Source organism: Apteryx mantelli, chromosome 3 (assembly GCF_036417845.1).
Source record: "Apteryx mantelli isolate bAptMan1 chromosome 3, bAptMan1.hap1, whole genome shotgun sequence".
Taxonomy (NCBI): Eukaryota; Metazoa; Chordata; class Aves; order Apterygiformes; family Apterygidae; genus Apteryx; species Apteryx mantelli.
In genome coordinates, this window is record NC_089980.1 from 23,673,129 (window position 1) to 23,696,183 (window position 23,055).

General features: G+C 38.5%; 1 protein-coding gene across 4 annotated transcripts in view; it reads right to left on the minus strand.

The window, feature by feature from the left end:
• ENAH (ENAH actin regulator) overlaps positions 1–22,559 on the minus strand; it is a 103,627-nt gene extending 81,068 nt beyond the window's left edge. For all 4 annotated transcript variants that reach the window (XM_067292927.1, XM_067292929.1, XM_067292928.1 and 1 more), the window contains exon 1: positions 22,373–22,559. In XM_067292927.1, the coding sequence (XP_067149028.1) occupies positions 22,373–22,377 (5 nt within the window). In that variant the 5' untranslated portion in view covers positions 22,378–22,559. The remainder of the gene's footprint in view (positions 1–22,372) is intronic.
• Positions 22,560–23,055: the final 496 nt, after the last annotated feature.

Below are 23,055 nucleotides of genomic sequence, written 5' to 3' on the forward strand. Positions count from 1 at the left end.
AGATAGTGAATTTCTGGAATTTGTTGCTACAGGAAGTTATGAAGGCAGAGAGTATCAGCAAGCTAAAAGGGATTAGAAGAATTCATAGGCAACATGCTCTTAAAAAATACTGAAAGGAATCAACAGGCATGTCCATAACATCTCAAATGCAACCATGTATTCTAGGATGCAGGGAGAGTAAGAGGGAAAGTGGTCACTAAGTGGCTGGAGACTCACTCTCCAAAAGAGTGTCTCATACTGCTGCTCTCAGGGACAGAGCACTAGGCTACATTGACTGTTGGTCGACTCCCATAGGGCATTTTTTTCATTTTTAAATGTCACTATAATATTGAAATCTCTCTGCTTCACACAAAACTTAACCTCTTCCACAGGGAATCCTACAACACTGAAACTTGTTTTGTTTGAATTATGCATCCTGTTTTCTTTGATTTGTTATCAGGGGAGTTGTATCTAAGATAGGAAGCCAAGTCTTTTAGATTAAGAGTTTTTTGCTATTGTTTAAAACAGCCAGAAGGAAGTTCCATTTTAAATAAAGAAAACAGTTGCACTGCCCAAAAATATCAACACCGGGAAAACCCTAGCAAGCCCTTTTGTTTTTTTAATCTCTGACATTAATTTTAAATATAACAGCTTTCTAACCTATTTGCATGATTTAAAAGTAATATATTACTACACTAGATATATTCTTATTTAATACCTTATAACAAACCAACTAGCCTGAATCAAGCCCCTGAAACCACTGTTTTCTAGCTATCACACAACATCAGAAAACCATGGCTACATGCCTCTCCAATAACATGTTATCAAAGAAATTTAAAAACAAGACAACATGAAGTGCAGCACAGACTAATACTGAATTTTAGGCAATGAACAGATCTGTGAACTCTGTGATAAAGTTGTGCGGAATTCAGTGCTCAGAGCATATAGTAAATAAAAAAGAAAAGATATCTTCTGCAACAGACAACAGCAAAGAAGCATACATATTTGGTTTAGTAACCTTTTTGTATTTACAGGCTAGATGTGAACAATCTTTCTCCTCATTACTAACACACACATAGTTTAAGCTTGGTGGTATGGAATTATCCAAGATGAATGCTTATACTTCCAAAAGCCTCTAAACTGAAGAGGAAAACTAAACGCAGTGAGCTTTATACGTTTCTAGAGATATCATCTATAGCCATGTTAAGGATTTAAAAGTAAAACCAACCACATAAGTCATGGTGTCCCATATCTCAGCTACCCCACAGCTATGAAAACAATGGCAAGTTTGCCAATACTATCACCTCCGACTACTCAAGAACTTCCCAGCAGTGCAGCAGGTCCGTCTAGACAGTGTGGAAAGGGAAAAACCGCTCCTGCCCCTGCTTCAGCTGGGGACTAACAATAGATGCAGCACATTCCACAGACCAACAGAGCTGCAAATAAGCCCTGGTCACATGAAGTGCACAGCCTGTGTCACTGAGATCTTCCTCAAACTGGATCTGAAGGGACATAAAACTTCTGTCTAGAGTCTTCTGTACCCCGAAGCCATTTTTAAAAATGGCTTTTTAAATTAAAATCTCTGAAGACAAGTTTAAGCAAATCAGCGCTAAAGTGGTTTGAGCTGACAAAGTCTCACCTAAACTGCAAATCAAGACATTTTAAAAACCAGGAAAGAAGAGCACTGTTAGACAAGAACCTGGTTTGTAAATGAGACACATCAAGAAATATACAAATTAAATTTAGGATTGATATTTCAGCTGACATTTCTTCAGTTAACCCCAATCACACACAAGTTACTATTTTGCATATTTTTAATTGGCATTCCATAAAAGAGTATTCTTTTAAATACTCTATTCAATTAACTTCAAAACTTAAGAATAACAGGAAAACACCAGATACGTGCACTTTTAGACGAAAAAAAATTCTGATTTTGCTTCCAATTTCCACAAAACTAGTTTTGCAATAAATAAGCTGCAATTTTAACAAATGCTAGACATCACTCATCAGCATTTACTGAGATGTAGACAAAGCACAGATCAGAGAGTGATATCACAGAGCTTCATAAACATTGTTTATCTTGGCTGAACATAATTCAGTTCCAAAACCCTAAACTGAGCTAAACTACTGAGCTAAAACACAAAAGTAGAACAGCTATACACACTAACACCAGCTTAAAAAAAAAACCCACTAACAAACAAGTTTGCTTTATACTATTTCTTGGTAGCTCCTCCATGACCTGCGAGCTACAAAGCCAAGTTATATAGATAGCCTCAAGTACGTTCTCCAGAGCATCCCACTTACAGACGTTTGTAAGCTAGAATAATCATCTGGAAAGCACACTTGGCAGGTCGAGCTAACAGAAGGACGTTAACTGCCAAGTGAACAGACAGAGTCATTGTTTCATTAAGAATTCCACTGACAGTTTTAAAATGCAAGTACCTATTTCAAATTTGAGTTTGTCCTTTTGCTTGGCCTGCTAGTTAGGAGGTACAGTTGGGAGTGAAAAGCAGCACTCATTTTTGAAGCAAAAGTGATGCTACTGCTATGGAAAATTATCACTTACCTCACACCTCTGGATTTTACTTGGGACAGTAAGTTAATTGTTTCTGTACATGCATTTGCTAGAGCTGGATAAAAAGACTGGGCACCCCCCATACTCCCCTTCCCTTTTTGATCTACTCTTCCTTGTTTTCAAAGAAGTGTTAAGCGTAACATGTGATAGGGAGATAAGCAGCATAGAGTTACTCATTTGATTCTAAAGATATTCAGCAGTACACAGTAGGTAAAATAACTCCATGAAACAACTAACTACAAATAGTAGCTTGTACTAGCACCTATATTCCCTTATTTCTGCCACATAGCAGCACAAAAGGAAAACAAACCTAAAAGCTTTACATGTTTTTTCAAGCCATTTTGCAAAAAGAACTTAAGCAAAGATACTGTGAAGACTTAAGAAAATGGCAGAAAAAAAATCAGCTACAACAAAGAAAAAAAAATAGATTACTCAACATACTGACCATTTTTAGTGAAAATTCAGCAAGTTCCCAAAAGCAAGTAATCCATGATTACCAGTTTAATGGCTTATTCACTCTCTAAAGTACCAACTAGCTACACAGAAAATTAACATTCAGTAATACTGCGTAGCAGCACTTTTAACACTTTTCAGGCTGCTATGAAATGCAAATAAGCCACATACAAAGACGGCAAACTGCACCTATCTTTTCAGGTAGTATTTTTGCTAGATGCAGAAGCTATGAGTACTGCTAATTACATCAGAGGGAAATTAACTCTCACCGTGCAAAACAAAGGAGCTTCAATTACAGAATTATTTTTTCAAGTAAAATATTTTGCTCTAGAAATAATTAGTGTATACTGTATGAAAAGAATACACTGACTAGAAGTCACAGAACATTCTCTAAAATATTAGACTTCCTTTAGATTATTGCTAAGATGATACACATTATTCTAATGAAATTCTGAAGTTTCTCCTGGAAGTCAGAGCAAGTTCAAGCATCGTAGATTCAGTACAGAACACAACTACATTCCACTGCAGTACGTAACAGTCTGGATCAAACTGAAAGGATTTTATCAGAAGTATGCAACAAACAGGTATGGAGAAGAAAGATGTGAAGTGTACTGTAGCTATATTACTGTAGCAAGAGAGGAGCTGAAGGTAGAAAGGGTGTTATTTTTACAAAACCCAATCTTGTTCCCTCTTAAGTTGTTTTCATTAGGCTGTAACCTGACACGACATCCTACCCCATTAACTTAGACCCACTTGGATCCCAAAAGGGTAATCTTTCTCAACCTGATACCTCAAATATTACCATGGAATCTAGTATCACTCTTGCTCTTTATGGCTTAGTCTCTTCCCTACAATACTATTAGTGATGCTAGCAACACTACCCCTTCTAGAGGTTACTCCACCCTGCTTTTTATAAAGCTCGTTTCCAATTGCTTAAAAATTTGCAAGCTTCAACCATGACATGACTTTTTGTAGGCTTTGTGTCTGCATGCATGATGGTTTCCCTCCCCCGCCCCCCCCCGTGAGAAAATCCTGAATACAATAGGTATAAGCCTCAGTTTTCAGAAGACTGAAGTTGTTCAGCTCATACTGTACAGATTCTATTCCAAAGTAGTAGAGACTCAGCAAAAGTTTCCTTGAAATGATCGCTAGTGTATTTTAGGTTCATGTTCAGAGCCCAGGACCAAGGAGGCATGCTGGTAAGGTGCAGAAGTATCAAAACCGCTAGCAGGGACCTCTCGCGTCAGAGAGGATGCGAGGTTCTAAAAGAGGAAGCAAGGATCTTTATAAACCTGATAATTCTCTATGTTTAACTTCAATTCCAAGAAAAACAGCAGCACAAGCTATTTGTAAAAACAGATAATAAATAACAGATAATAAATATATGTTCAATATTACTTAAGAACAAATACGTCAAATCAGTCTAATCTCCTCTAAGACTTTTAGGGACCTATGCTAGTCATTGTAGAGAAACAGTAGATGCCATATTATAGCTTGGTTCTTGACAGTATTTTACATGGTATTTCTACAAGAAAGACAGATCTAGACAAAAATTTCTATACAGAAAGTAGAAAGCAGTTTTGAAAACTATGCTTAGATAGCATCTATCAGTCCTGCACTCAGACCAAATACATCACATGCAGTTTTGCAAGGCCTGTGCTGCATCAGAAACATACAGAAGTGGAATAGAGCATGCCTACTATATCCAGAGAAGACACCAACCTGGAAGTAGATGCAAACATAAGGAAGGACAGGATAAGAATTCTGAATAATAGAGGCATACCAGAAAAGTGACTGGGTTGCACAGAGGGGGAAGCAGGATGCAAATAGAGAAAAGATCAGTCTTCACTTTGAAGTATTCCAGTGAAAAACTGTAGGCTAGTACATGACAGACTAGATGACAGTGAGCCTTGTCTCAGGCAGTACCCTTCAAAAAGAGGTCAGTAACAGGAGGTCTTAGAAACAAACAAACAAAAAAAAAAAACCCAGCCCACAATGAAAGACTAAAGAAATTGTTGGGTTTAATCTAGAAAAGACTTCGGGGAAGCATTAGCCTTCACATACACTAGAGGGAGCTTCAAAGAGAAGAATAAACTGTTCTCTATGTCCACAGTTAGTGCCACTTAGTATAGCTGGCTTAACTTATAGAGAGATTTAAATCAGATAGCGAGACAGAAACTCCCAAGATAATTAAGAAAGGGAGTAAGTCTCCTGGTAAAGACAACACCATCTCAGACCAGAGAGATGTATTCAACTGAGGTGCCCAAACTACAGTCTACAGACCAGACACAGCCTACAGGAAAAATCTGTCAGCCCACAGACTTCTACCTGGCATCATTTTTCCTCAGACAGCACCTACAAGATATCACCAGAGAACATGGCAAGTTATTATGAAAACCAACTCCTTGCTGCTCTCAGAGGGCACCACAACACCTCCCTCCTTAATAACCAGATCTGCATCTGCCATCTAGCCAAAACAGATACAAAGCAACACATCCCATCCTTAATTATAGAGCTGAACCTTTAAGTATCTAATAGGAGTAGCCTAAACAGACCACCCCATTACAGAAGTCAGGTGAACACTATCTGACAAGAGATGCCTGAACTCTGTTCATAAAGTTGATGGTTTTCAGCTATATAGTAAAGTAGAGATCAAGATACATGAATTCAAAGTGTTTCAATAAAAAGCTACATGGTTTGCTACACACAAAGGCTGGGAACAACGAATTAAGTGTTAAGGTTCTTCCCAGTCTTATCATAAACACTGACAAATAAATATTGATGGATCTTAGTTTGGATGAAGTTAGTAACTGATTAGATGCAGAGCATGGAGCAAAGCCTATTTCCTCTAGCTTCAATACTCCTCTCTGGTAAGTACAGTGCCCCAGTCACCGTTTCCAGTTTCCTTCAAGTGCACGGTCCACAAACAGGACAAGAACTATAAGAGTTACTCTTACTTCAGATAGCACAAGCTGTTGTGATTCTAGATGTTCCAAGTCTCTTGGTAACCTATGTATATTTCAGATGTCATGTCACACTGTATTTGGCTCATTATTTCCATTTTTAATGAACAAGAGAAATTACACCATAATATGGTAAAAAAAATTAACTTTCAAAGTGAAAAAACACAAGAGTTAAGAATTACCAGAATTCTGGTTGCTTATATATGAAAGGAAGGAGTCATTTACAGTTGTAAAATATTTCTAAAAAGCATTAGTTATAGAATTACTCCTATTCCCCCCCGCCCCATCTCTTTTCAGACAGTACCTCTGGTTTCGGATGGATGGGCTGATGACCGAGTGAACAACTAGTCAGTATTTGCCTTCTCTTCATTATTCAATGTGTAGTGACTTTTTCTTGTGCGTTAATCAAACCTTGTTCTGAATACCAAATTCAGGATTTCCTCACTGTTTATGCACAGTGTCAAATATAGCATTTGAGAGCTTCAAATTTGAACTTGTTTATTTTTACAAAGCTACTAAAAGTTGGAAATCAAAAGGGGAAACAGAGGTGAAGTTTGTTCCTCCACTGACAACGTGAAGCACAATTTGTGTGCTGTCTTCTAATCTTGATCATTCAATCCAAGATAATCTAGGATCCTTTGTCTCCAGTCGCCATACAACACACACTGTGTTTTGAAGGATTAAGGTATATGCTGAATAATATCATGTTTAAAGATTAGGCCACGGTGTCAAATCAGTCAATAAGAAAACCAGTCAGGACATAACTAGTGACAACTTTGAACAATTTTACCAGTGCCAAAGGACAGGAACTCTTTGACAAAGAAAAGCGGTCCGTTCTTACAGAACACACTCAGCTGAGACCATGAAACCACCCTCCCTTCCAGTAGTTTCCTACCTCATTCATTAGAGACTTTATAACCTCTGCAACATAGGAAGACAAAAAAAAAGAAAAGAAAAGAAAAAAATCCTTCACATCACAGTTTATTTCTTTCTGCAAGCCAGAATCCATTCTGGCGGGGAGGGGGGGGGGGGAGCGCATGATCACTTACATGCTTGACTGTGTAACTTCAACATTCTTTTTACCTACTTCTGTGTGTAAAATATACATACAGTCATTCATGACCAAGAGCTGGTAGACTAGTGTGATTCAGCACACATAAGAAACGTGTTATCTTATTTTCAACAGCTGAAATAAACATTAGACTACTTGTATCAAGTCTACAAAATTTGTCTTGACTTCAGGACTTTGGGGTAAGAGGGATACTAAAAACTGACTGTTTTGTAACACCCCTATTTCTAAGCAGCATAGCACCTGAGCTGCAAGAAAATATCAGAATAGTATATATTGTCCATGCATTGACTGCTTTCAGCTCGCGACCACTGGAAATGAACTGTTGAGTTGCTTTACTTCTGGATCCTTTTGTTCATTTTGAATTCTTACTCCATTCTACTGTGACGTATGATACTATAAATCTTTCAAAAAAAAATAGGAAGGGAGAAAAGATTGAAGACAGCAGAAAGAAAAAAGATTAAATACTGTTTGTTCTTTGTTGTTAATTTTTGCTCTCAGTTGTTTGCCTCTCCATTCTGAAGTTCAACTTGGACAATTTCTGTGGAATTTTTCTTTAGCCTTGACTTGCTGTGAGGAAAGCCATAGCTGCTACCAGACTGAAACAGAGGAAAAAGGGGATGGGGTGGGCTATGCGACAACAGAAATTAAGAGATTTCCAGCAACATGACAGTTGGATCTAGGTCAAATTAGATAAAAGTGGAGGAATATTTTAGATACCTAAAAATAAAAATCAATGAATTTGTATTTAAGCATTTAATTTTTTTAATACTGTTTATCCTACAACCAGAGTGTTTTTTTAAGACATCCAGTTTCTACTCTGAGTTCTCTTAAGATTTATCTAAGTAGCCCAGCAAAGCACTACTTGCAACTTACGTTTCAATTTTCCCAGTTTCCTGTGCACATTCTAGGATTTTTCAGTTTCACACAATAAAATAGAATAAGTTAATTTCATTAAAATTACAGATAAAATGGTCACTTTCACATTTAAACTACTTCTCCTCACACAGACCCATGCTCAAGAAGATCAGGCAGTTTTAGGAATCCCTACCATTTCTTGTGCCAAAAGACAACATTAAAATGTGTAATTGTAACATTAAGAGCCATAGGAAGTACTCTCATTCTCTCCAAACAGTTCTGAAACAGAAGCAAGGATTTACCCTTCCAAAAAAGAAACCAACCCCCCCCAAACATTCCCCTCTATGTCTTTACATCACTTCTCTGTAATAGAGCTCAGTTTTGATCCCACCAGACACAGAATGGCTAAGTTGCTTCTAGTTATTTTAAATGTTCTTTAAGTACACAAAGAAACAGTTTTTATTTGTTCTGCCCTGGAACGTGCATACAGACCTCAGGAACTGGGCTCTGCATTAAGCAGTAGACTATGTGAAAATGGTATTATTAAAGGTTGCTTGTGCCTTTAATGACACTTTATACATTAGATGCATTTCCTTGGCAAAACAAGAGCAAGAAAACCATACGGCAAGATGTTTCTAATCTTTCCTAATTTCCCTTTGACTCTTCCACTTCTGCTCTATTAAACAGCCACACATAAAAATAAGTTTACAATAAGATAAGCAAAACAGATACATACAAATCTGCCTCAGACTCAGGACTGTAAAAAATGTTAGACGATGCCACATTCCAATTCCAAGAGCAGAAAAAAATGACAATATTTCACCTGCTAATTTCAGCATCCAACTCAACTTCAGGTTCAATTTTGTAAGTTAGGTTTCAGAATCCAAAATAAAATTCACAGTATTGTTTAAAATAAGATTGCTATACAAAATAACCCTCCTATCACATAATATACAATGCATGCATTTTATTCTTGAAAGCATAGTGTTAAAAACGTGAAGCTTTCAAGTTTCCACGTTTCAGTCATCTAAATAGTATGACATCCTTTGAAGCAAAGATCAAATTAACATCCTTAAAGCTTTCAAGTATTATTTTTGCCTCCTTAGCCACTATGGAACTCAATTTTGATTATGAAATACTGCCTTACCAGATGTTGTTATTTGTCCATTACTTAATTATTGGTTTCACAGTCAGAGAACACAATTTTCCCAAACACACACACTAAACATTTATTCCAGAATCCATTTAGAGTGAATGTAAAGAGTTTGGGTGTTGGGATTGGTTGTTTTTGTGGTTTTGTTTGGGGGGGTGGGGGGAAGAGAAGGGGAAGGTCGTAAATAAATTAAAATATCAGTTAATTACAGTCATTAAAAATTAATCCGATCTTTTAGTTCAAAGTTTCAAGAAGTGCCACCTGAACTAACTTTCTCTGCATTGCATTTAAAGGTTTTCAGAATTCATAACCTAAGATTTTTCTATACAAGAAATTTCTCCCTTTTTGAAGTCTTAACATGTTGCTCGGCAATAGCATCCCACCTCCAGGAACATAACCACAACCCCTTTTTGTCTGGCTAGAAGTCTGATTATATTGCACAGGTGTCCTATACATCTGAAAACAAAGAAAGGCTATGCAAGTACGTTCATGTAACCACAGTTACAGCAAGTATCAGAATAGAAACTAAAATGTACACTTCATACTATAGTCCTACAGGAAGTCAAAACCATACCCTCCTGTTAAAGTATAAAATGAACGTGCAGAGATATGTGCAGGGAATACAAATTTAATATATCCTGTACTAAGTGACATTCTGTTTGTTGCATAGCAACAGGAATCTACTGCAGAAAAACAATATGGAACTTTTTTTTTTTTTTACTTGCCAAGCTACAATTAACCCCAGTCTTTCTGAGAAAGAAAACATCCACAGCATAAACAATTACCCTTATCATCAATCTAACCAAGGATACTAGATCCAGCATTTATTCTGTTTTAGGTTAAAAAGATTCTGTACATTTAAGTGGTTGGGGGATATGGTACTTCTGAGAGAAGATTCATTGCTACAATGTACTTATTTACGGCCACTAATAGGGAATCTTAATTCAATAGTAATGTCCATGACAAAGTTCTTTAGATGCATAATACTTCAATTCTTAAGTGCACAATGCTTTCATCATTTTATGCCTGATTGTCAGACTATACACTACAGGAAAATATAAAGCTCTTGAAAAAAAATAGAAGAAAAGTCTGTAGGACAGCCTTTATTTCTGAATAGTTTTGTTTCATTTTGTTCATATTTTTACAAAAAAAATTAAAAATGTGCTTCAGCTCACACTTTGAATCAGAGCCTGCTAAGAATTTTGAAGCTCACATGTTTGAAAACTTTGGACAAAATGTGTTCCTCTTCATGGGGCAAAAGTTCTTTGATAAGCCAATATGAATTGCAAAAAATCCCTTCCTCCCTCTCCCCCAAGGATGGGAAAATTATAGTCACTCTCTTAGTTGTGTTTTTAACTCTCCACTACAGAGCGAGTGCTACAAAAGAGATTTCCACTTTTATTTTACTCTTCCTTTGCAACCATAGACTTTGTTAAGATAAATCAACAATTATTTTTAACCACTCAACTGTCGGCAAAACAATACATCATATGGATCTGAAAAAAAATGAAACACTGAATTTTTGTTTGTTTTGTTTTAAACACCCTCACCATTCTCAGAAAAGACAATGGTAAACTCCAAGAGTCGCAACCGAAATACCAAATGACTGAGCTTTGGGGCGAGTCTGCTCCCTACACCCACCCCAGTGGCAGGCACGCTTCATGATAGGGAGCTAAGTTCAATTTAGAGGGAAAAAAAGCAAGATGAAGTGCATGGATGCTGAATACAGAAACTGCCACAATACAAGTCATCTAACCTGAAACGCTTCCTAGAAGTTACACCAACAGTTCAGTCTTCATCCTCACAGTGTTTACAAAATAAGTACATGAAAAGCATGATAAATTTAGAAAAAAAAAAAAAAAAATGAAGGCAGCATATACCATGAACATACAAGCATACAAGCTTACTCTGCAATTCAAAACAGCGAGGAATTTTCTCTAAAACAGAATCACTTCATCTCCCCTTGTATTCATAACTAGTGAGCCACAGAACAGACTTGTTAGAAATCAGACACCTGATAGAAGGTGAAAACTGTGTGTCAAATACAGGAAATCCTAAACAAGTCAACTCCTTCATATACGGGCACCATACAGAGGTTAACAGTATGTATCAGAAAGTGTGTTTTGTTTATTGCTGGGGCAGGAAAGAGTGCAAGGGATGGTTTGCCTCCACTTTTCCAAGTAAAATGACACACATGAATTGAAGGCAAGATATTCAAGGTGCTCAGAGCTGGTTTGACTGTACACTCTTCTGTCCTGTGGTGACTAACTAGGGACTTCCAACAGGGCAAGAATCAAATCCTACTATTAAGTATTATTAAGCATTAGTCATGTCTAAGGATGCAACTCTTTTATCGAGATCCACTTTTGTTTGTATCTTACCTGTACACAGCTGCACTAGCAACCAACACAGCCCCTCCAGAACAATTCCACAGTTGGGCTCCTCAAACAAGGCACTCCCCTGAGCACTTTTTCCAGTGATTTCCAAAAGTCAGATACTTCAAAAGAATATATACCTTCACACTTTACACAGGAACAGTAACATTTGAAATCTATTTTCACAGTTTCCCTACAATGCAATCTTCCCTTCCTTTATGCAGGCATCATGTTTGCAGAGTAATATAAAAACAAATGGCAGTTTTAATAGTATCCTGAAGCTACTTAACTGTTTCCAAGCATCTAACTCATTTTTTAAATAAGAATTCTACCAAATATTGTTACTAGGTCAGATATGAAAACTATGAGCTACCTATTAAAAAAAAAAAAGTGTCTCTGCAAAGTGCCTGCAACAATCCAAGCAGTACAAATTCTCCACATGGTGTCTCCAAAGAATTTAATAACTTTCTCAAGAACCGAAGGCCTGAAAAACTAAAAGCTTGCCTGTGTCCTGTTCCCCACCAATATGGGGGATGATCTAATAAAAGATATTACCTCTCCTTATAAAATTGTTGCCTCGTTTATATCCTTAGAGTAACACAGCTACAATAACAGTATTCATAAGCTACAAGACAACCTTTGTGTTTATCTTATTGCTACCCATTTGGGCACTTACCCATTTTTGGAAACAGTGGCAAATACAGAAACATAGAACTGTTCTATAATAACAAACGTAGAGCAAATAACCAATATACAGGAGTATCCACTGGTTTTAAAATTGCTTTTAGAGTATGTCAAATCAGGAAGTCCAAGATGCACTCTTCTTCCAAACTTTATACAAAGACTTCTCTAAGACATCAGCAAAATACAAAATAAAGCCCTAGAACCCATCAATATAAACCTCCTCCCCTTACAACTTAGTTTTAAGTTCAAATATGTAAGTTCAGCAATACCAATTTTGAAGAAGATTCATATATGTTGCAGTTAACTAAGTTGATTGCTAAAATAAAGGCTACTATATCATCACATTATACTGTGGAAATTAGAACAAACAATGGTTCTACCACATTCCTTGAGATTACAACAGAAGTTATTTAAGTTGCAATAGGCTTAATACACTTCTTGTATGCATCTGATGCTCGAGTGTCTTCCCTCAATCTCAAGTCAGAATTTCCATCTAAACCCCACTACTGCATTTCAAGTCAGCCTAAATGTATCACTGACCTGAAAACACAGTGCATATAAACGGTAGCTAAAAGTCCAATGAGAACACTGGAGTGCTATGAGACTCTTCATTCTTAAATATTCTCCAAAACATGTAACACTGAAAAAGAAACTGAAGTGCTGGATTCAACTTCTGCTTAATTTATCAGCAACAGCTTATTTCTCAAGTGCTCTAGGTATTCATCTGCTCTTCCTTCTACTCTTGATTAGACATGGATCCCCAGCTACCTTTCTCAGGTTAATCCCCTAATGAATTTCCTTGGCCGTCTCTTAGCCAAAAGGACAGTGAACAGGATAGTCTTTAATGTTTTCACTTTCCCCTCAAACAGGAAAAAGAAAAATAGAAGGAAAAAAATGAAAGAAAAATAGTGACAACTGTATAGTTTAATCGTGCTACTACTCTTGCATGTGGAATCCAGTTCAATCCAGGAAGTTTATTTCTTTTTTCTATTTCTTTTCTGCCAAAACACACCCTGATGTTTAGTTGTAATTTAACTACATTTAGTTCTAATTTAACTAACGAGGACCTAGTATTCACAGTTTATCTGCAATACTACTTCAGTAGCCATTAAAGTTGAAATGAACTCAAACAGCCAACAGCAACATAATTCTGACTTTCCACATTAACCTAGAGCACAGCACACAGTCACTGCTAAGAGGAATTTGGTTATTTTTTTCCTCCTTAGTATCAGTTATGTCTAGAACAGTGCCCATTGCCTTTCTAGGGAGTCTTGCGTGACTGTGTGTATGAAGAATCCAACTTGAAGCATTAAGAACACCTAGAGCTAGAAGCTACTATCAGAATAATTATTTCCAGATTTGCTGTTGTTCTCAGTATTAGATACATATTGAAAGTTAGTGGTCCTATGCAACCATTTCCAGCCAAACCACAGAACACCAGAATTCAGTAGCATGTGCCTCATGCTCTGCTTCAAACTAGATGCTTCATATCTGACAAGTAAAGCAGTTCCGTTTAAAATGCATTTATTCCATATATTCGCACACTGAATGGAGATGCAAAGCACCAAATACTTCCTGTGCCACCCTCACATTCCACTTGCACTAAAGTGATTAGACCAAGTGCATCAACGTACAATGCCCAATTAAAATATGATCTGCTGTACAGTCTAGAACTTCAAAGCAACAATTGATCAGTGTTTTTATGAAAATTTAACATACTAGTAACTTGAGTTCTGACTGTATTCCAGGATTTCTATCAAATCAGAAGCATTCTGAACAACAACAAAAAAGTACCTCCAAATGTCATTTCCTAAAAAATTGTTTTTGCTAGAGTATACAACTACAATGAAAATATATATGCTCTAAAGTAATATGTTCACCCACTACAACAGCAGAGTAAAGCTAAGATTGAGCAGTGACCATTTTCATAACAGTGCTGCCATTGACTCCTTTGATTTATCATCTCTGCCAAGATGAGGTTCATCTAGATTCATTTTTACTGTTTGGTCAGTCTGGCCACACCATCTATTTCAGACATTAGATAACAATACTTATTCTGAAATCGTAAAGTTAAATTAACTTAATCCACAGTAGTCAATTGTAGTTTTCTAAAAATATGCTTTACAAATGCATTGAAGAGCACAGCACAACAATGTTTCCTAGTAAAGCTTCACTGCATTCAATTTTAAGTTCAAATCCCTCAAAAAAAAAAAAAAATCTATTTCATTAACTTAGACTGAGTAGTTCTACAGAAAATTCAGCATTTTTTAAAGGACTAATGTCTGCCAAAGGATCCTGTACTCCCCCCCATCACCACAAATATCAAAAAGAATTCAGCACAGAAGAGGAAATAAAAGATGTACACGCTCCTATGCACTGTTTATAAGAGACTCCACTCTTTGAAAAGAAAGCAAAGAAGGGGAAAATGATTTTTATAGAATAGGAAAATATACCAAGAAAACAAGTCTTCAGGATAACTATCTGCATATATTCTTCATTGTAACCCATTAGCGACATGATTGCCTATATTTGTTGGAAAAATTTTTTGCCTAGGCTAGAGTTTGAAGTTTGGTGCCCCCCAAAAAATCCACTTGTTATTTAACAGTAGCTATTTCTAAAGCTAACAAATTTAAGAAGCAACACTATTAAGATTCCAGGCGCAGAGTTACTCAGTGTATATGTCGACATCAGATTTGCAAAGCCAAAGAGAAACTTGAATGTAACCTAAAAGTACCAATTGCCTCTTCTCATCAATGACAGTAAAAATACTGCAAGTACAACAGTACTGAAAGTTATGCTGAAAAAGCATGAGACAGAACAGAACCCTAATCACCTTTCCATTTACTGTTTGCATTTTCAACCCCACACAGTAAGAAAAATGCAGCTTAAATGAAATCCCCCACAAGACATACAGTGATATTAGCGAATATGACCCTATACCAAAACATACACTGGTCTATACAACTGAAATATAAAAGCATTTAATAGTAGTTCCTTTGCTGTGATGAGACCACAATAAAAGATTCCCTTAACTACATAAAAATGAATCATTTAAAAGTCTGGTATCAGTGCAAGATAACCTACAAAAAAAGTGAGGGATGACAACAGTCAGGGGACTAAAAAAAATTTAAGAGCTAAACTATATTTTATATATTTTATTATATACTTAAGGAAAGTGACATATCTACATATATATAAATATATATGTATGTGTAAATGTTGATTTCTTCTTGAAAGAAAATTAGAATATTTCTCTAGCCATTATAAAGCTGCAACTAAGGAATAATAGACTTTAGCTATATCAATGACTACTCTTGGTTCCTTCAGCTTTCTGCTAAATTTAAGGGTTAACTTTTTTTTTTTTTTAAACTAGATGGCTAGTATGCTCAAAACACACAACAGTCAGATCTCACCTTTGTAATGGAATTTGCAATAAGTATAGATTACTTCATAATCCAATTCAGCAAACTGAAAAGCAATTTCAAATTTGTGAAGAATAACAGCAGAATAAGAGAATGCGAAACAAAATCTTTCCAATTTTGTTCGCACTGCAAACTAGAAGTTTATAGAGTTATTTCTGGCAGCACACCAGTCCAGCAAAGTAGCATTTTTGTATCATCCTCTAGAGTGCTATCAGTTTTCAGTTCTCTCCCCCATGCTTCACTGGGTGTCAGCGCTGAGGAGAGAGAAGAAAAAACAACAACAACAACAAAAAAACACACAGATACACACACCCTACCCAAAATACCCGCACACATCACCAGAGAAGAAGCATACTAGTTTGGAACTCGTTTTGGACTAAACTGAAATAGTTTTTACTAATCTTTCTTTATATAAGCCAGCTTTGCCTGGAGAATTTTCAGTATATGAAACTAAAGAGAGCAGATTTTTTTGCCTGAATATTGATCATGTTTTCTTTTAATCAATTCTATCTAAAGATTATTCATGCAAGAATAAGAGAATCTTATTTTAACTCCTTGCATTCATTTTGTGCATCAATTCCCAAAACATATACTTACTACTAGCAGTTCAACTGCAAAGACTAATCCAAAGTCTTTTGACAATTCATCTAACATGGCATTGAACAGTCCCATTTTCTCCACAGGGCTGTCTAGAAGTTGGGTAGTAAAACAGACCGGTGCAGAAAATGTCACATTTTCTCACAGGGATCAGGTCTGTAAGTTGTCCATAGACGTCCACAGAACGGTAACATAAGGATTATTAGATGCATAACACTATGTCGAAAGGTGATAAGCACAATTTCCACATTCTTTTTAAGAACTATTTAAACATTAGTTGGGAAACAGCTACAATGAAGCAAGACTTGTAATGGGTGATAGAAGGGGGGCTTATAAATTCTTATAACAATAAATTTATTAGAAGTATTTAAAAGAAAACTGAACATTTTCCTCTAAAACCTGTATTTGTACAGAACATTTTAAAACAAGGCAAAACTACTTCAAACTCAGTCACTTATGCATATGGTTTTAAGTTAGAAATTCTAAGGTGCTGCAGCCATTTCTATAAGGGGAAAAAAGATTCTGTATGTTATTCAACAGAAAAAAAATTATCTACATATATCTCCTTGTTATTTTTCAAATTTATGAAAACACATGGAAATTAAGGTGGGGGAGGGACACAGCACTGGCTTTTCATCTGGCAGGTTTTAGTCCTGACAGATACAAAAGTGGCCTTGCTCTCATATTAGTCCTAAAAGAGATGCCAATGGCCAAAGAACACAAGGTAGTTTTACACAATTCACAAGGACTGGCATGGCAGGGAAAGGAAAGGGGGGCTGGGGAAGGGAGGTAAGCATCTTCAAAAATTTCTTAAATATATTTAAGTTGTTCAGCTAGGCTTGTATCACTTTTGTCTCTGCTACATTTACTTTTAGCCTCTTCTAAAATTAAATTTTTGAATCAAATCACAAAAAGCACATATTTGTTTTCTCTAAGCACTACAGCACTCTTAAAACTTAAACATGTCTAATGTTTAGAGAGTTTGCATATTTATTTCTACACTGCTGAGTGGAAGCAGGCATGAACTGTCAAGAGCAATTCTAGATGAAAGGTCAAAGTAAAGAAGAAACTAATATCTGTTTTACAAAACACATTTTGCTCTCTAGTAATGAAACCACATGACTCTATCCAATGGTTCAATAACTCACTTCTATAACAGTTCTGCATGAAACGCACTGGCATGGCAGGAAGCAGAGCCTTCATTACAAAGTATTTCAAATCATATGCCTAAGGCAGGGCTGAGATATTTCACTTATGCCCTGCCTAAGCGTATTAGGAAAGCATCCACTGAAACAGGTGCTGAAAGAATTCCTCTCCTTTTTATGGAAGTGTAGAAAAAGGGCTTTCACACTATAACAGTCTGAAGTAGGAAGCTAAATAACTTGGTCTTGTTTTCTGAACTCCAACAATAAACGTGAAGCCCTGAATCAGAGTCAAGAAAAAACTTGCACAGAGTCTCAGAGAGCATTCCTGAATTACACATACTCTTAGACCGTTTCTAATTTTTAGAGGCTGACAGCATAATTGGTAAGATGGTCATAAATAGCTCTTTCTAAACAATTTGTATTCTGATTCATGCACACTCCATTCACACAGTAATCTTTAAAAGACTTATACTTTTACTATCAAATTAATTCACTAAATTCTATCCAGAGACCTTGAGGGCAAAACAGTTGTCAGATTCCGTATCAGGTGGGTAGAAACAACCAGTCCAAGAATTACTTGCAACTGTCACAAATAAAGTGCTAGCTAAAGTCTGCACTTCTATCAGACAGATGACTCAGTCCATCTGTTAGTTTACTTAAGAACAAGGAAAGTAACCTGAATTCTTGTGCCCACCTGAGAAGAAGAAGAAGAAGAAGAAAAAAGAAAAAGCTGCCTACACCTCCAATTTTACTCAAGATATGAGCATTTTTAGGAGCTGTATTGGTTGCAGTTGTGTGTACCCAGTCTAATTTAACTGCCTGCTTGCACTCCTAATATTTTGTCAAATATTTTACTAACTTAAGCTTTCTACTTCAAATGTTATTTGTACAAGTATTAAGAGCTAAAACAAAAGCAAAATTCCAAAGTGTTACCCTATATATTGATGTATCATGTATTGAAACATGGTAGTAGTATCTCAACAGCCCCATTGAAATGAATGGCTTCTTCTACTCTGATATTTTACCTTAAATAACTACAGTTATTGCAGTAGACTGATACTACTGTCACTAGAAGCATAGCATTCTTGTACCCCATCTTTTCTAGAAACCCTAGGACATGCATGTGGGATCCTTCAAGAATTCCTAGTGCTAAGGAAGGTACATGTATTGCTGTTACTGCCTTGGGCTTTCACTAATGTATTAAGTAAAAAAAGCAGTAAGTATGATACCAGATATCTTAGCACAACATTCAAAATATAATGAAGTCTTACTAACCAAGGCAAAAAATTCACTCACTTTTAAATAATAACATGACTTATGTTCTAAAGCAACATATTTGAGCAGAATAGCTGTTGAATGTAAGCAAGTAGAACTTTTAACATGGCTTAAAGAGACCACAAAATTTTGAAATCATCAATGAGGATGTGGCATGATTTTCAAGAAACAAAAAAATAATTTCAATAATTTAGCTGCTTGCCCTATCTAAATATAGAATCAACATTCATGCTTATGATATGCGGTAGTAGCCCATTATGAACACAAATGAATATAACGGGCTCTGGAAGTATTAGAATTTAAAATTCTCAAAAACAGTGTTTCTTTTCCAGTTCCAGTTGCAACTTGGGTAAAGAAGCCAGAATAAATAGCCTGGTTTCTGACTAGCACACTAATGAAAAACAATTCTTTCCACACACAAAGAAATGGATGTAGAAATCCTAAGAGAAAGTCGTACTGTTTGATTTAAAAAAAACAAAAGAAACCCCACAGTATCTTGGAAATCTCATTCATTTTTATTGGAGCTCATAGGCAAGAGCTAGGTATCAAAAACAAAACAAAACAAAAAAAACAAACAAACAGCATTCCGTTAACCATTACTGCTAGAGCTGGGTTCTACAGTGGAGTTGTAAGATGCTGAGCAGCTTCTGTAACACAGATCTCAACATATTATTCAAAAAAATTCTGCTTACACGTGTTCTTCTGATATAACTACAAAAGGAAGTTGTATTATTACTAGAACCAGGACACCAAATTGTGCTGTTATCTATATTTTAACTACTTTTTCCTACCACATCCAGTTGGCTAGTAAATGGAAACCTCGCTGCATATACCTAATTCCTGGATACCTATTATGAGATAAGTGCATTCAGGCATCTATATTAAGAACAGTACTTAGTCAGCTAGCCACAATACAGTAAGGGCAACAGGTGTTCCTGGGAATCAACTGTTTACCTAAGGGGGAGGGGGGAGAAGAGAGATACACACAAGCCCTATTCATCTTGTCTCCTGAAAGAAGTAACTTCATACATAGGCTAGATATTTAAACTGGGACATTTAAGATTCAAAGTTCATCTGCAACCTATAACGCCTAATACATGCTACCCAAATATCACATAATTTTCATTCAAATTCAGAACAGATCACTGCAAAAATTAACTGTTGTGGTCAATTTTTACCGCTGATGCTTGTGTGTTACTGAATTGTTGGTTATTTTATAATATTTAGATGCTCTTTATAATAGTATTTAATCTGACAAAAGAAAAACTAATTAGCTATTTGGTAGCTGATCAGCTAATCATCCCAGACAAGGGGTGAGATCTTAACAAGAGGTCATCGAACTTATTTCAGGCTTTGGATGGCTGAAGAATGGTCTCTCTCATGTGTATGTTTGGAAGGACATTATAGAAACAGAAGACTTTTTTTCAGCTCATTTCAGAATGACTTATAGTATTTATTCCTTTTTGTATTCATCAGAGCACCAACTGTATACTTGACTAGAAAACAGTTTTAACACCGCTTGCAAATAGACAAGCTATATATTAAACACTGACTGGTCATTTATTCTACCCACCTTTTCACTCCTCCTCCACCATCATGACTTGCCTCAACCAGTAAATACCCAATAAAAGACATTGCCCAAACATAATACAGTGTGAAGATACTGGTTTAAACATGTTTCAGATACACCATCAATCCTGGTCTAAACAAGTCCAAAGAGAGCGTGTTCAGTGAAAGCTTGCCCTTACACTGAAGTTGGACCAATTAAGCAACACTGAGTCAATTTAATAGCGCCTATATAGAGAGAAAATACTGTTCAACCACATCATTTTCTTAACTTGTTTAATTGGTACCATTTGCTTTTTTTTAATTTATTTTTTCTTTCTTTTTTGCAGGGCTTGGAAGCAGAGTGCTTGAAGTTAATTTCTTTGAATTACTCAATGACCACTCAGAGCAACTACTCAACTTGACACCACATTTCCCTCTCAACAGCTTGACATTCTGCACAAGCAGGCAGAAATTTCAGATGCATTATACGATCATTTGCCCATATATACCTATTGTTTAAAGCCAACTATTCAAACATCTGAATAGGCAACCTAAGGGCAGGTCCAACCTAGACACTTTCCTGTTACTCTACTTAAAAGAAATATTTGCGCTCTGAAGCTGGCAGAAGTCCTAGCACACATACATCAGCAAAAGGACACTTTTGCTGGTATAACTTATTTCACTCAGCCTCAGTCATACAATTAAAGTACTTTTTGCCAGTATAAAAGCCCAATTTATACAAGAAGAGTTTCTCAAAACATTTATACCAACTTTTGCTGGATTAACAGCATTCGTTGTGTTAAAGACTGTCAAAAAAAAAAACAAAAAACAAAACTCAGTTTAAAGAATCTACGAACTGTAAGCTTTTTAAGTTGAAAGTTTTTACTCTCACAGGGCATCTGACTTCTACACAGTAACACGAATAAGTGAAAATAAGTTACCATAATACAAAACAAAGCTCAAAATAATGCAGTACATAAATACCTACAGTCTAAGAAAAACAGAGAGAAATACAGGACTACATTTTAAATAGAAAAGCAGGGAGAAAATCCCCATGCTTCCCACTGCAAAGTTACTGCTTGCATTTAAGGCGCGCACACGCACACAAACCCTTAAAAATACAGTTCAAAAATGTAATTAGAATTTTACTTGAATTTATGGAGAATTCTAACGGTTGACACTTTTTTGCAGCAAAGGAATTTGTTGATTTTCATCAAACAAATCTTACTGCATTATACTCCAAAGGACCTGACAACTTTTGATCATTAATCTTTAACACAAAGAAGATTCAAATCCAACTGCAAGTAAGACAATATCTTTGAGGGGAAGGACGGTAACTCACTTTCCCCAACTGTTTAACTAAAGGATAGGCCTACACGGAGCACAACGTCCCCCCGCCCCAAATATATCAGCATTGAGGCTATCAAGCCACATTTCTCACGAAGTCTTGCACCAATCCAGAAAAATGATTATGGAAACAAAATAGGCACAAAATAGGCAGAAACAGGGCAGGCGGGGGGGGAGGTACGGGGACGGGCCACGGACGCAGAAAATTATCTTCAAATGAATGAGATCGCACCAAGCTTAAGTCCCTCATTCAAATGAAGACGGAAACCTACGTCTGCCTTCCCCCAGACCCCTAAAAAGGAAATTAGTAACGTCCACCTCAGTGTTTACATCTGAAATCTCCAAACGCAACACTTCCACGGCTGCCGAAAGGGGGATTCCTCCCCCCCCTCCCCGACTTCTATTTATTGATTACACAGGGAAAAGCCCAGCTGCTGCTGCAATGCAACACCCGCCGGTTAAGAGGCGAGAAAAAAAAAAAAGGAGAGAGAGCGAGAAAGAAAGAAAGAAAGAAAGAGAGAGAGGAGGCAGGCAGGCAGGCGATTCCCCCTCGCGCCGTGGCGGGGCACACCTCCGAGGCGATCCCAGCCGCAGCACGGGGGTGACCATAGGGGACGCGCCGGCAGCTCCGCGCCGGCCGGGCCCCCCCCGCCGCAGGGCCCCCCTCCCGCCCGCCGCCCCCCCCCGGCGAGCAACTTCGCCGCCGCCGCGGGGGACGGGGACGGCCGGGCCGCCCCTCCCCTCCCCCACCCGCCGCTAACAATGGGCCCCTCCCCCACCGCGGGGCTCCCCTCAGCCCAGCCCCCTCCGCGCGCCGAACCCCCCCGCCCCGGCCGCTGGGGACCGTTAGGGGCGGGAGGGGGAAAGGAGACGTTAACCGCCGCACCCCCCCCCGTCCCTCCCTCCGTTCCCCGGGGCCGGCTCCTCACCTCATGGTGCTGCCCGGGGTCGGGGAGCCGCTCCCGCTTCCTCGCTCGCTCCGCTCGCTCCGCCGTCCCGCTCCGCCGCTCTTCGCCTCGCAGGGGCCGGCGCGTCAACGGACAGCGAGACCCCCGGCCGCCAGCGCCGCCCTGCCCGTCTCCTCGCTCCCTCAGCCGCCGGGCCGGGCCAGACCACCGCGGGGAGCCGGGGGGGCGGGGAGGGGAAGGCAGAGGTGGGGGAGAAGGGGCGGGGAAGAGCGAACCAACGCGCGGGAAGGGCGGGGGGGGGGAGCAGAGACAGAGAATGGGCAGGACCGGGGATAGCGCGAGGGAGGCTCGAGACACCGGCTGGGCTGGGAGGGGGGGCGGGGGGCGCCGCGGCGCGGCGCGCGGGGGACGCGCAGGGAGGGGGAGGAGCGGGCAGCGGAGGCCACGCCCCCGCCGCGCCACCTCCCTCCCCCCCGCGGCGTCACCCCCCGGAGCGGGGGGGGCGGAGGGGCGCCGCGCGGCGACCGTTGGCAGCGGCGGCGGCGCCGGGAACGGGCGTTACAGCCCGCGGCTTGACGGGGGGGTCCCGCAGCGGGGGGGCGCCCCGCGGCCGTCGCCTGGCGCGTTTCGCTTCCCCGGGAGCCGCCGCGGCGTCGTCCCCCTCGTGAGGGTACGCAGGGCGGGCAGGGCAGAGCGCGGCAGGC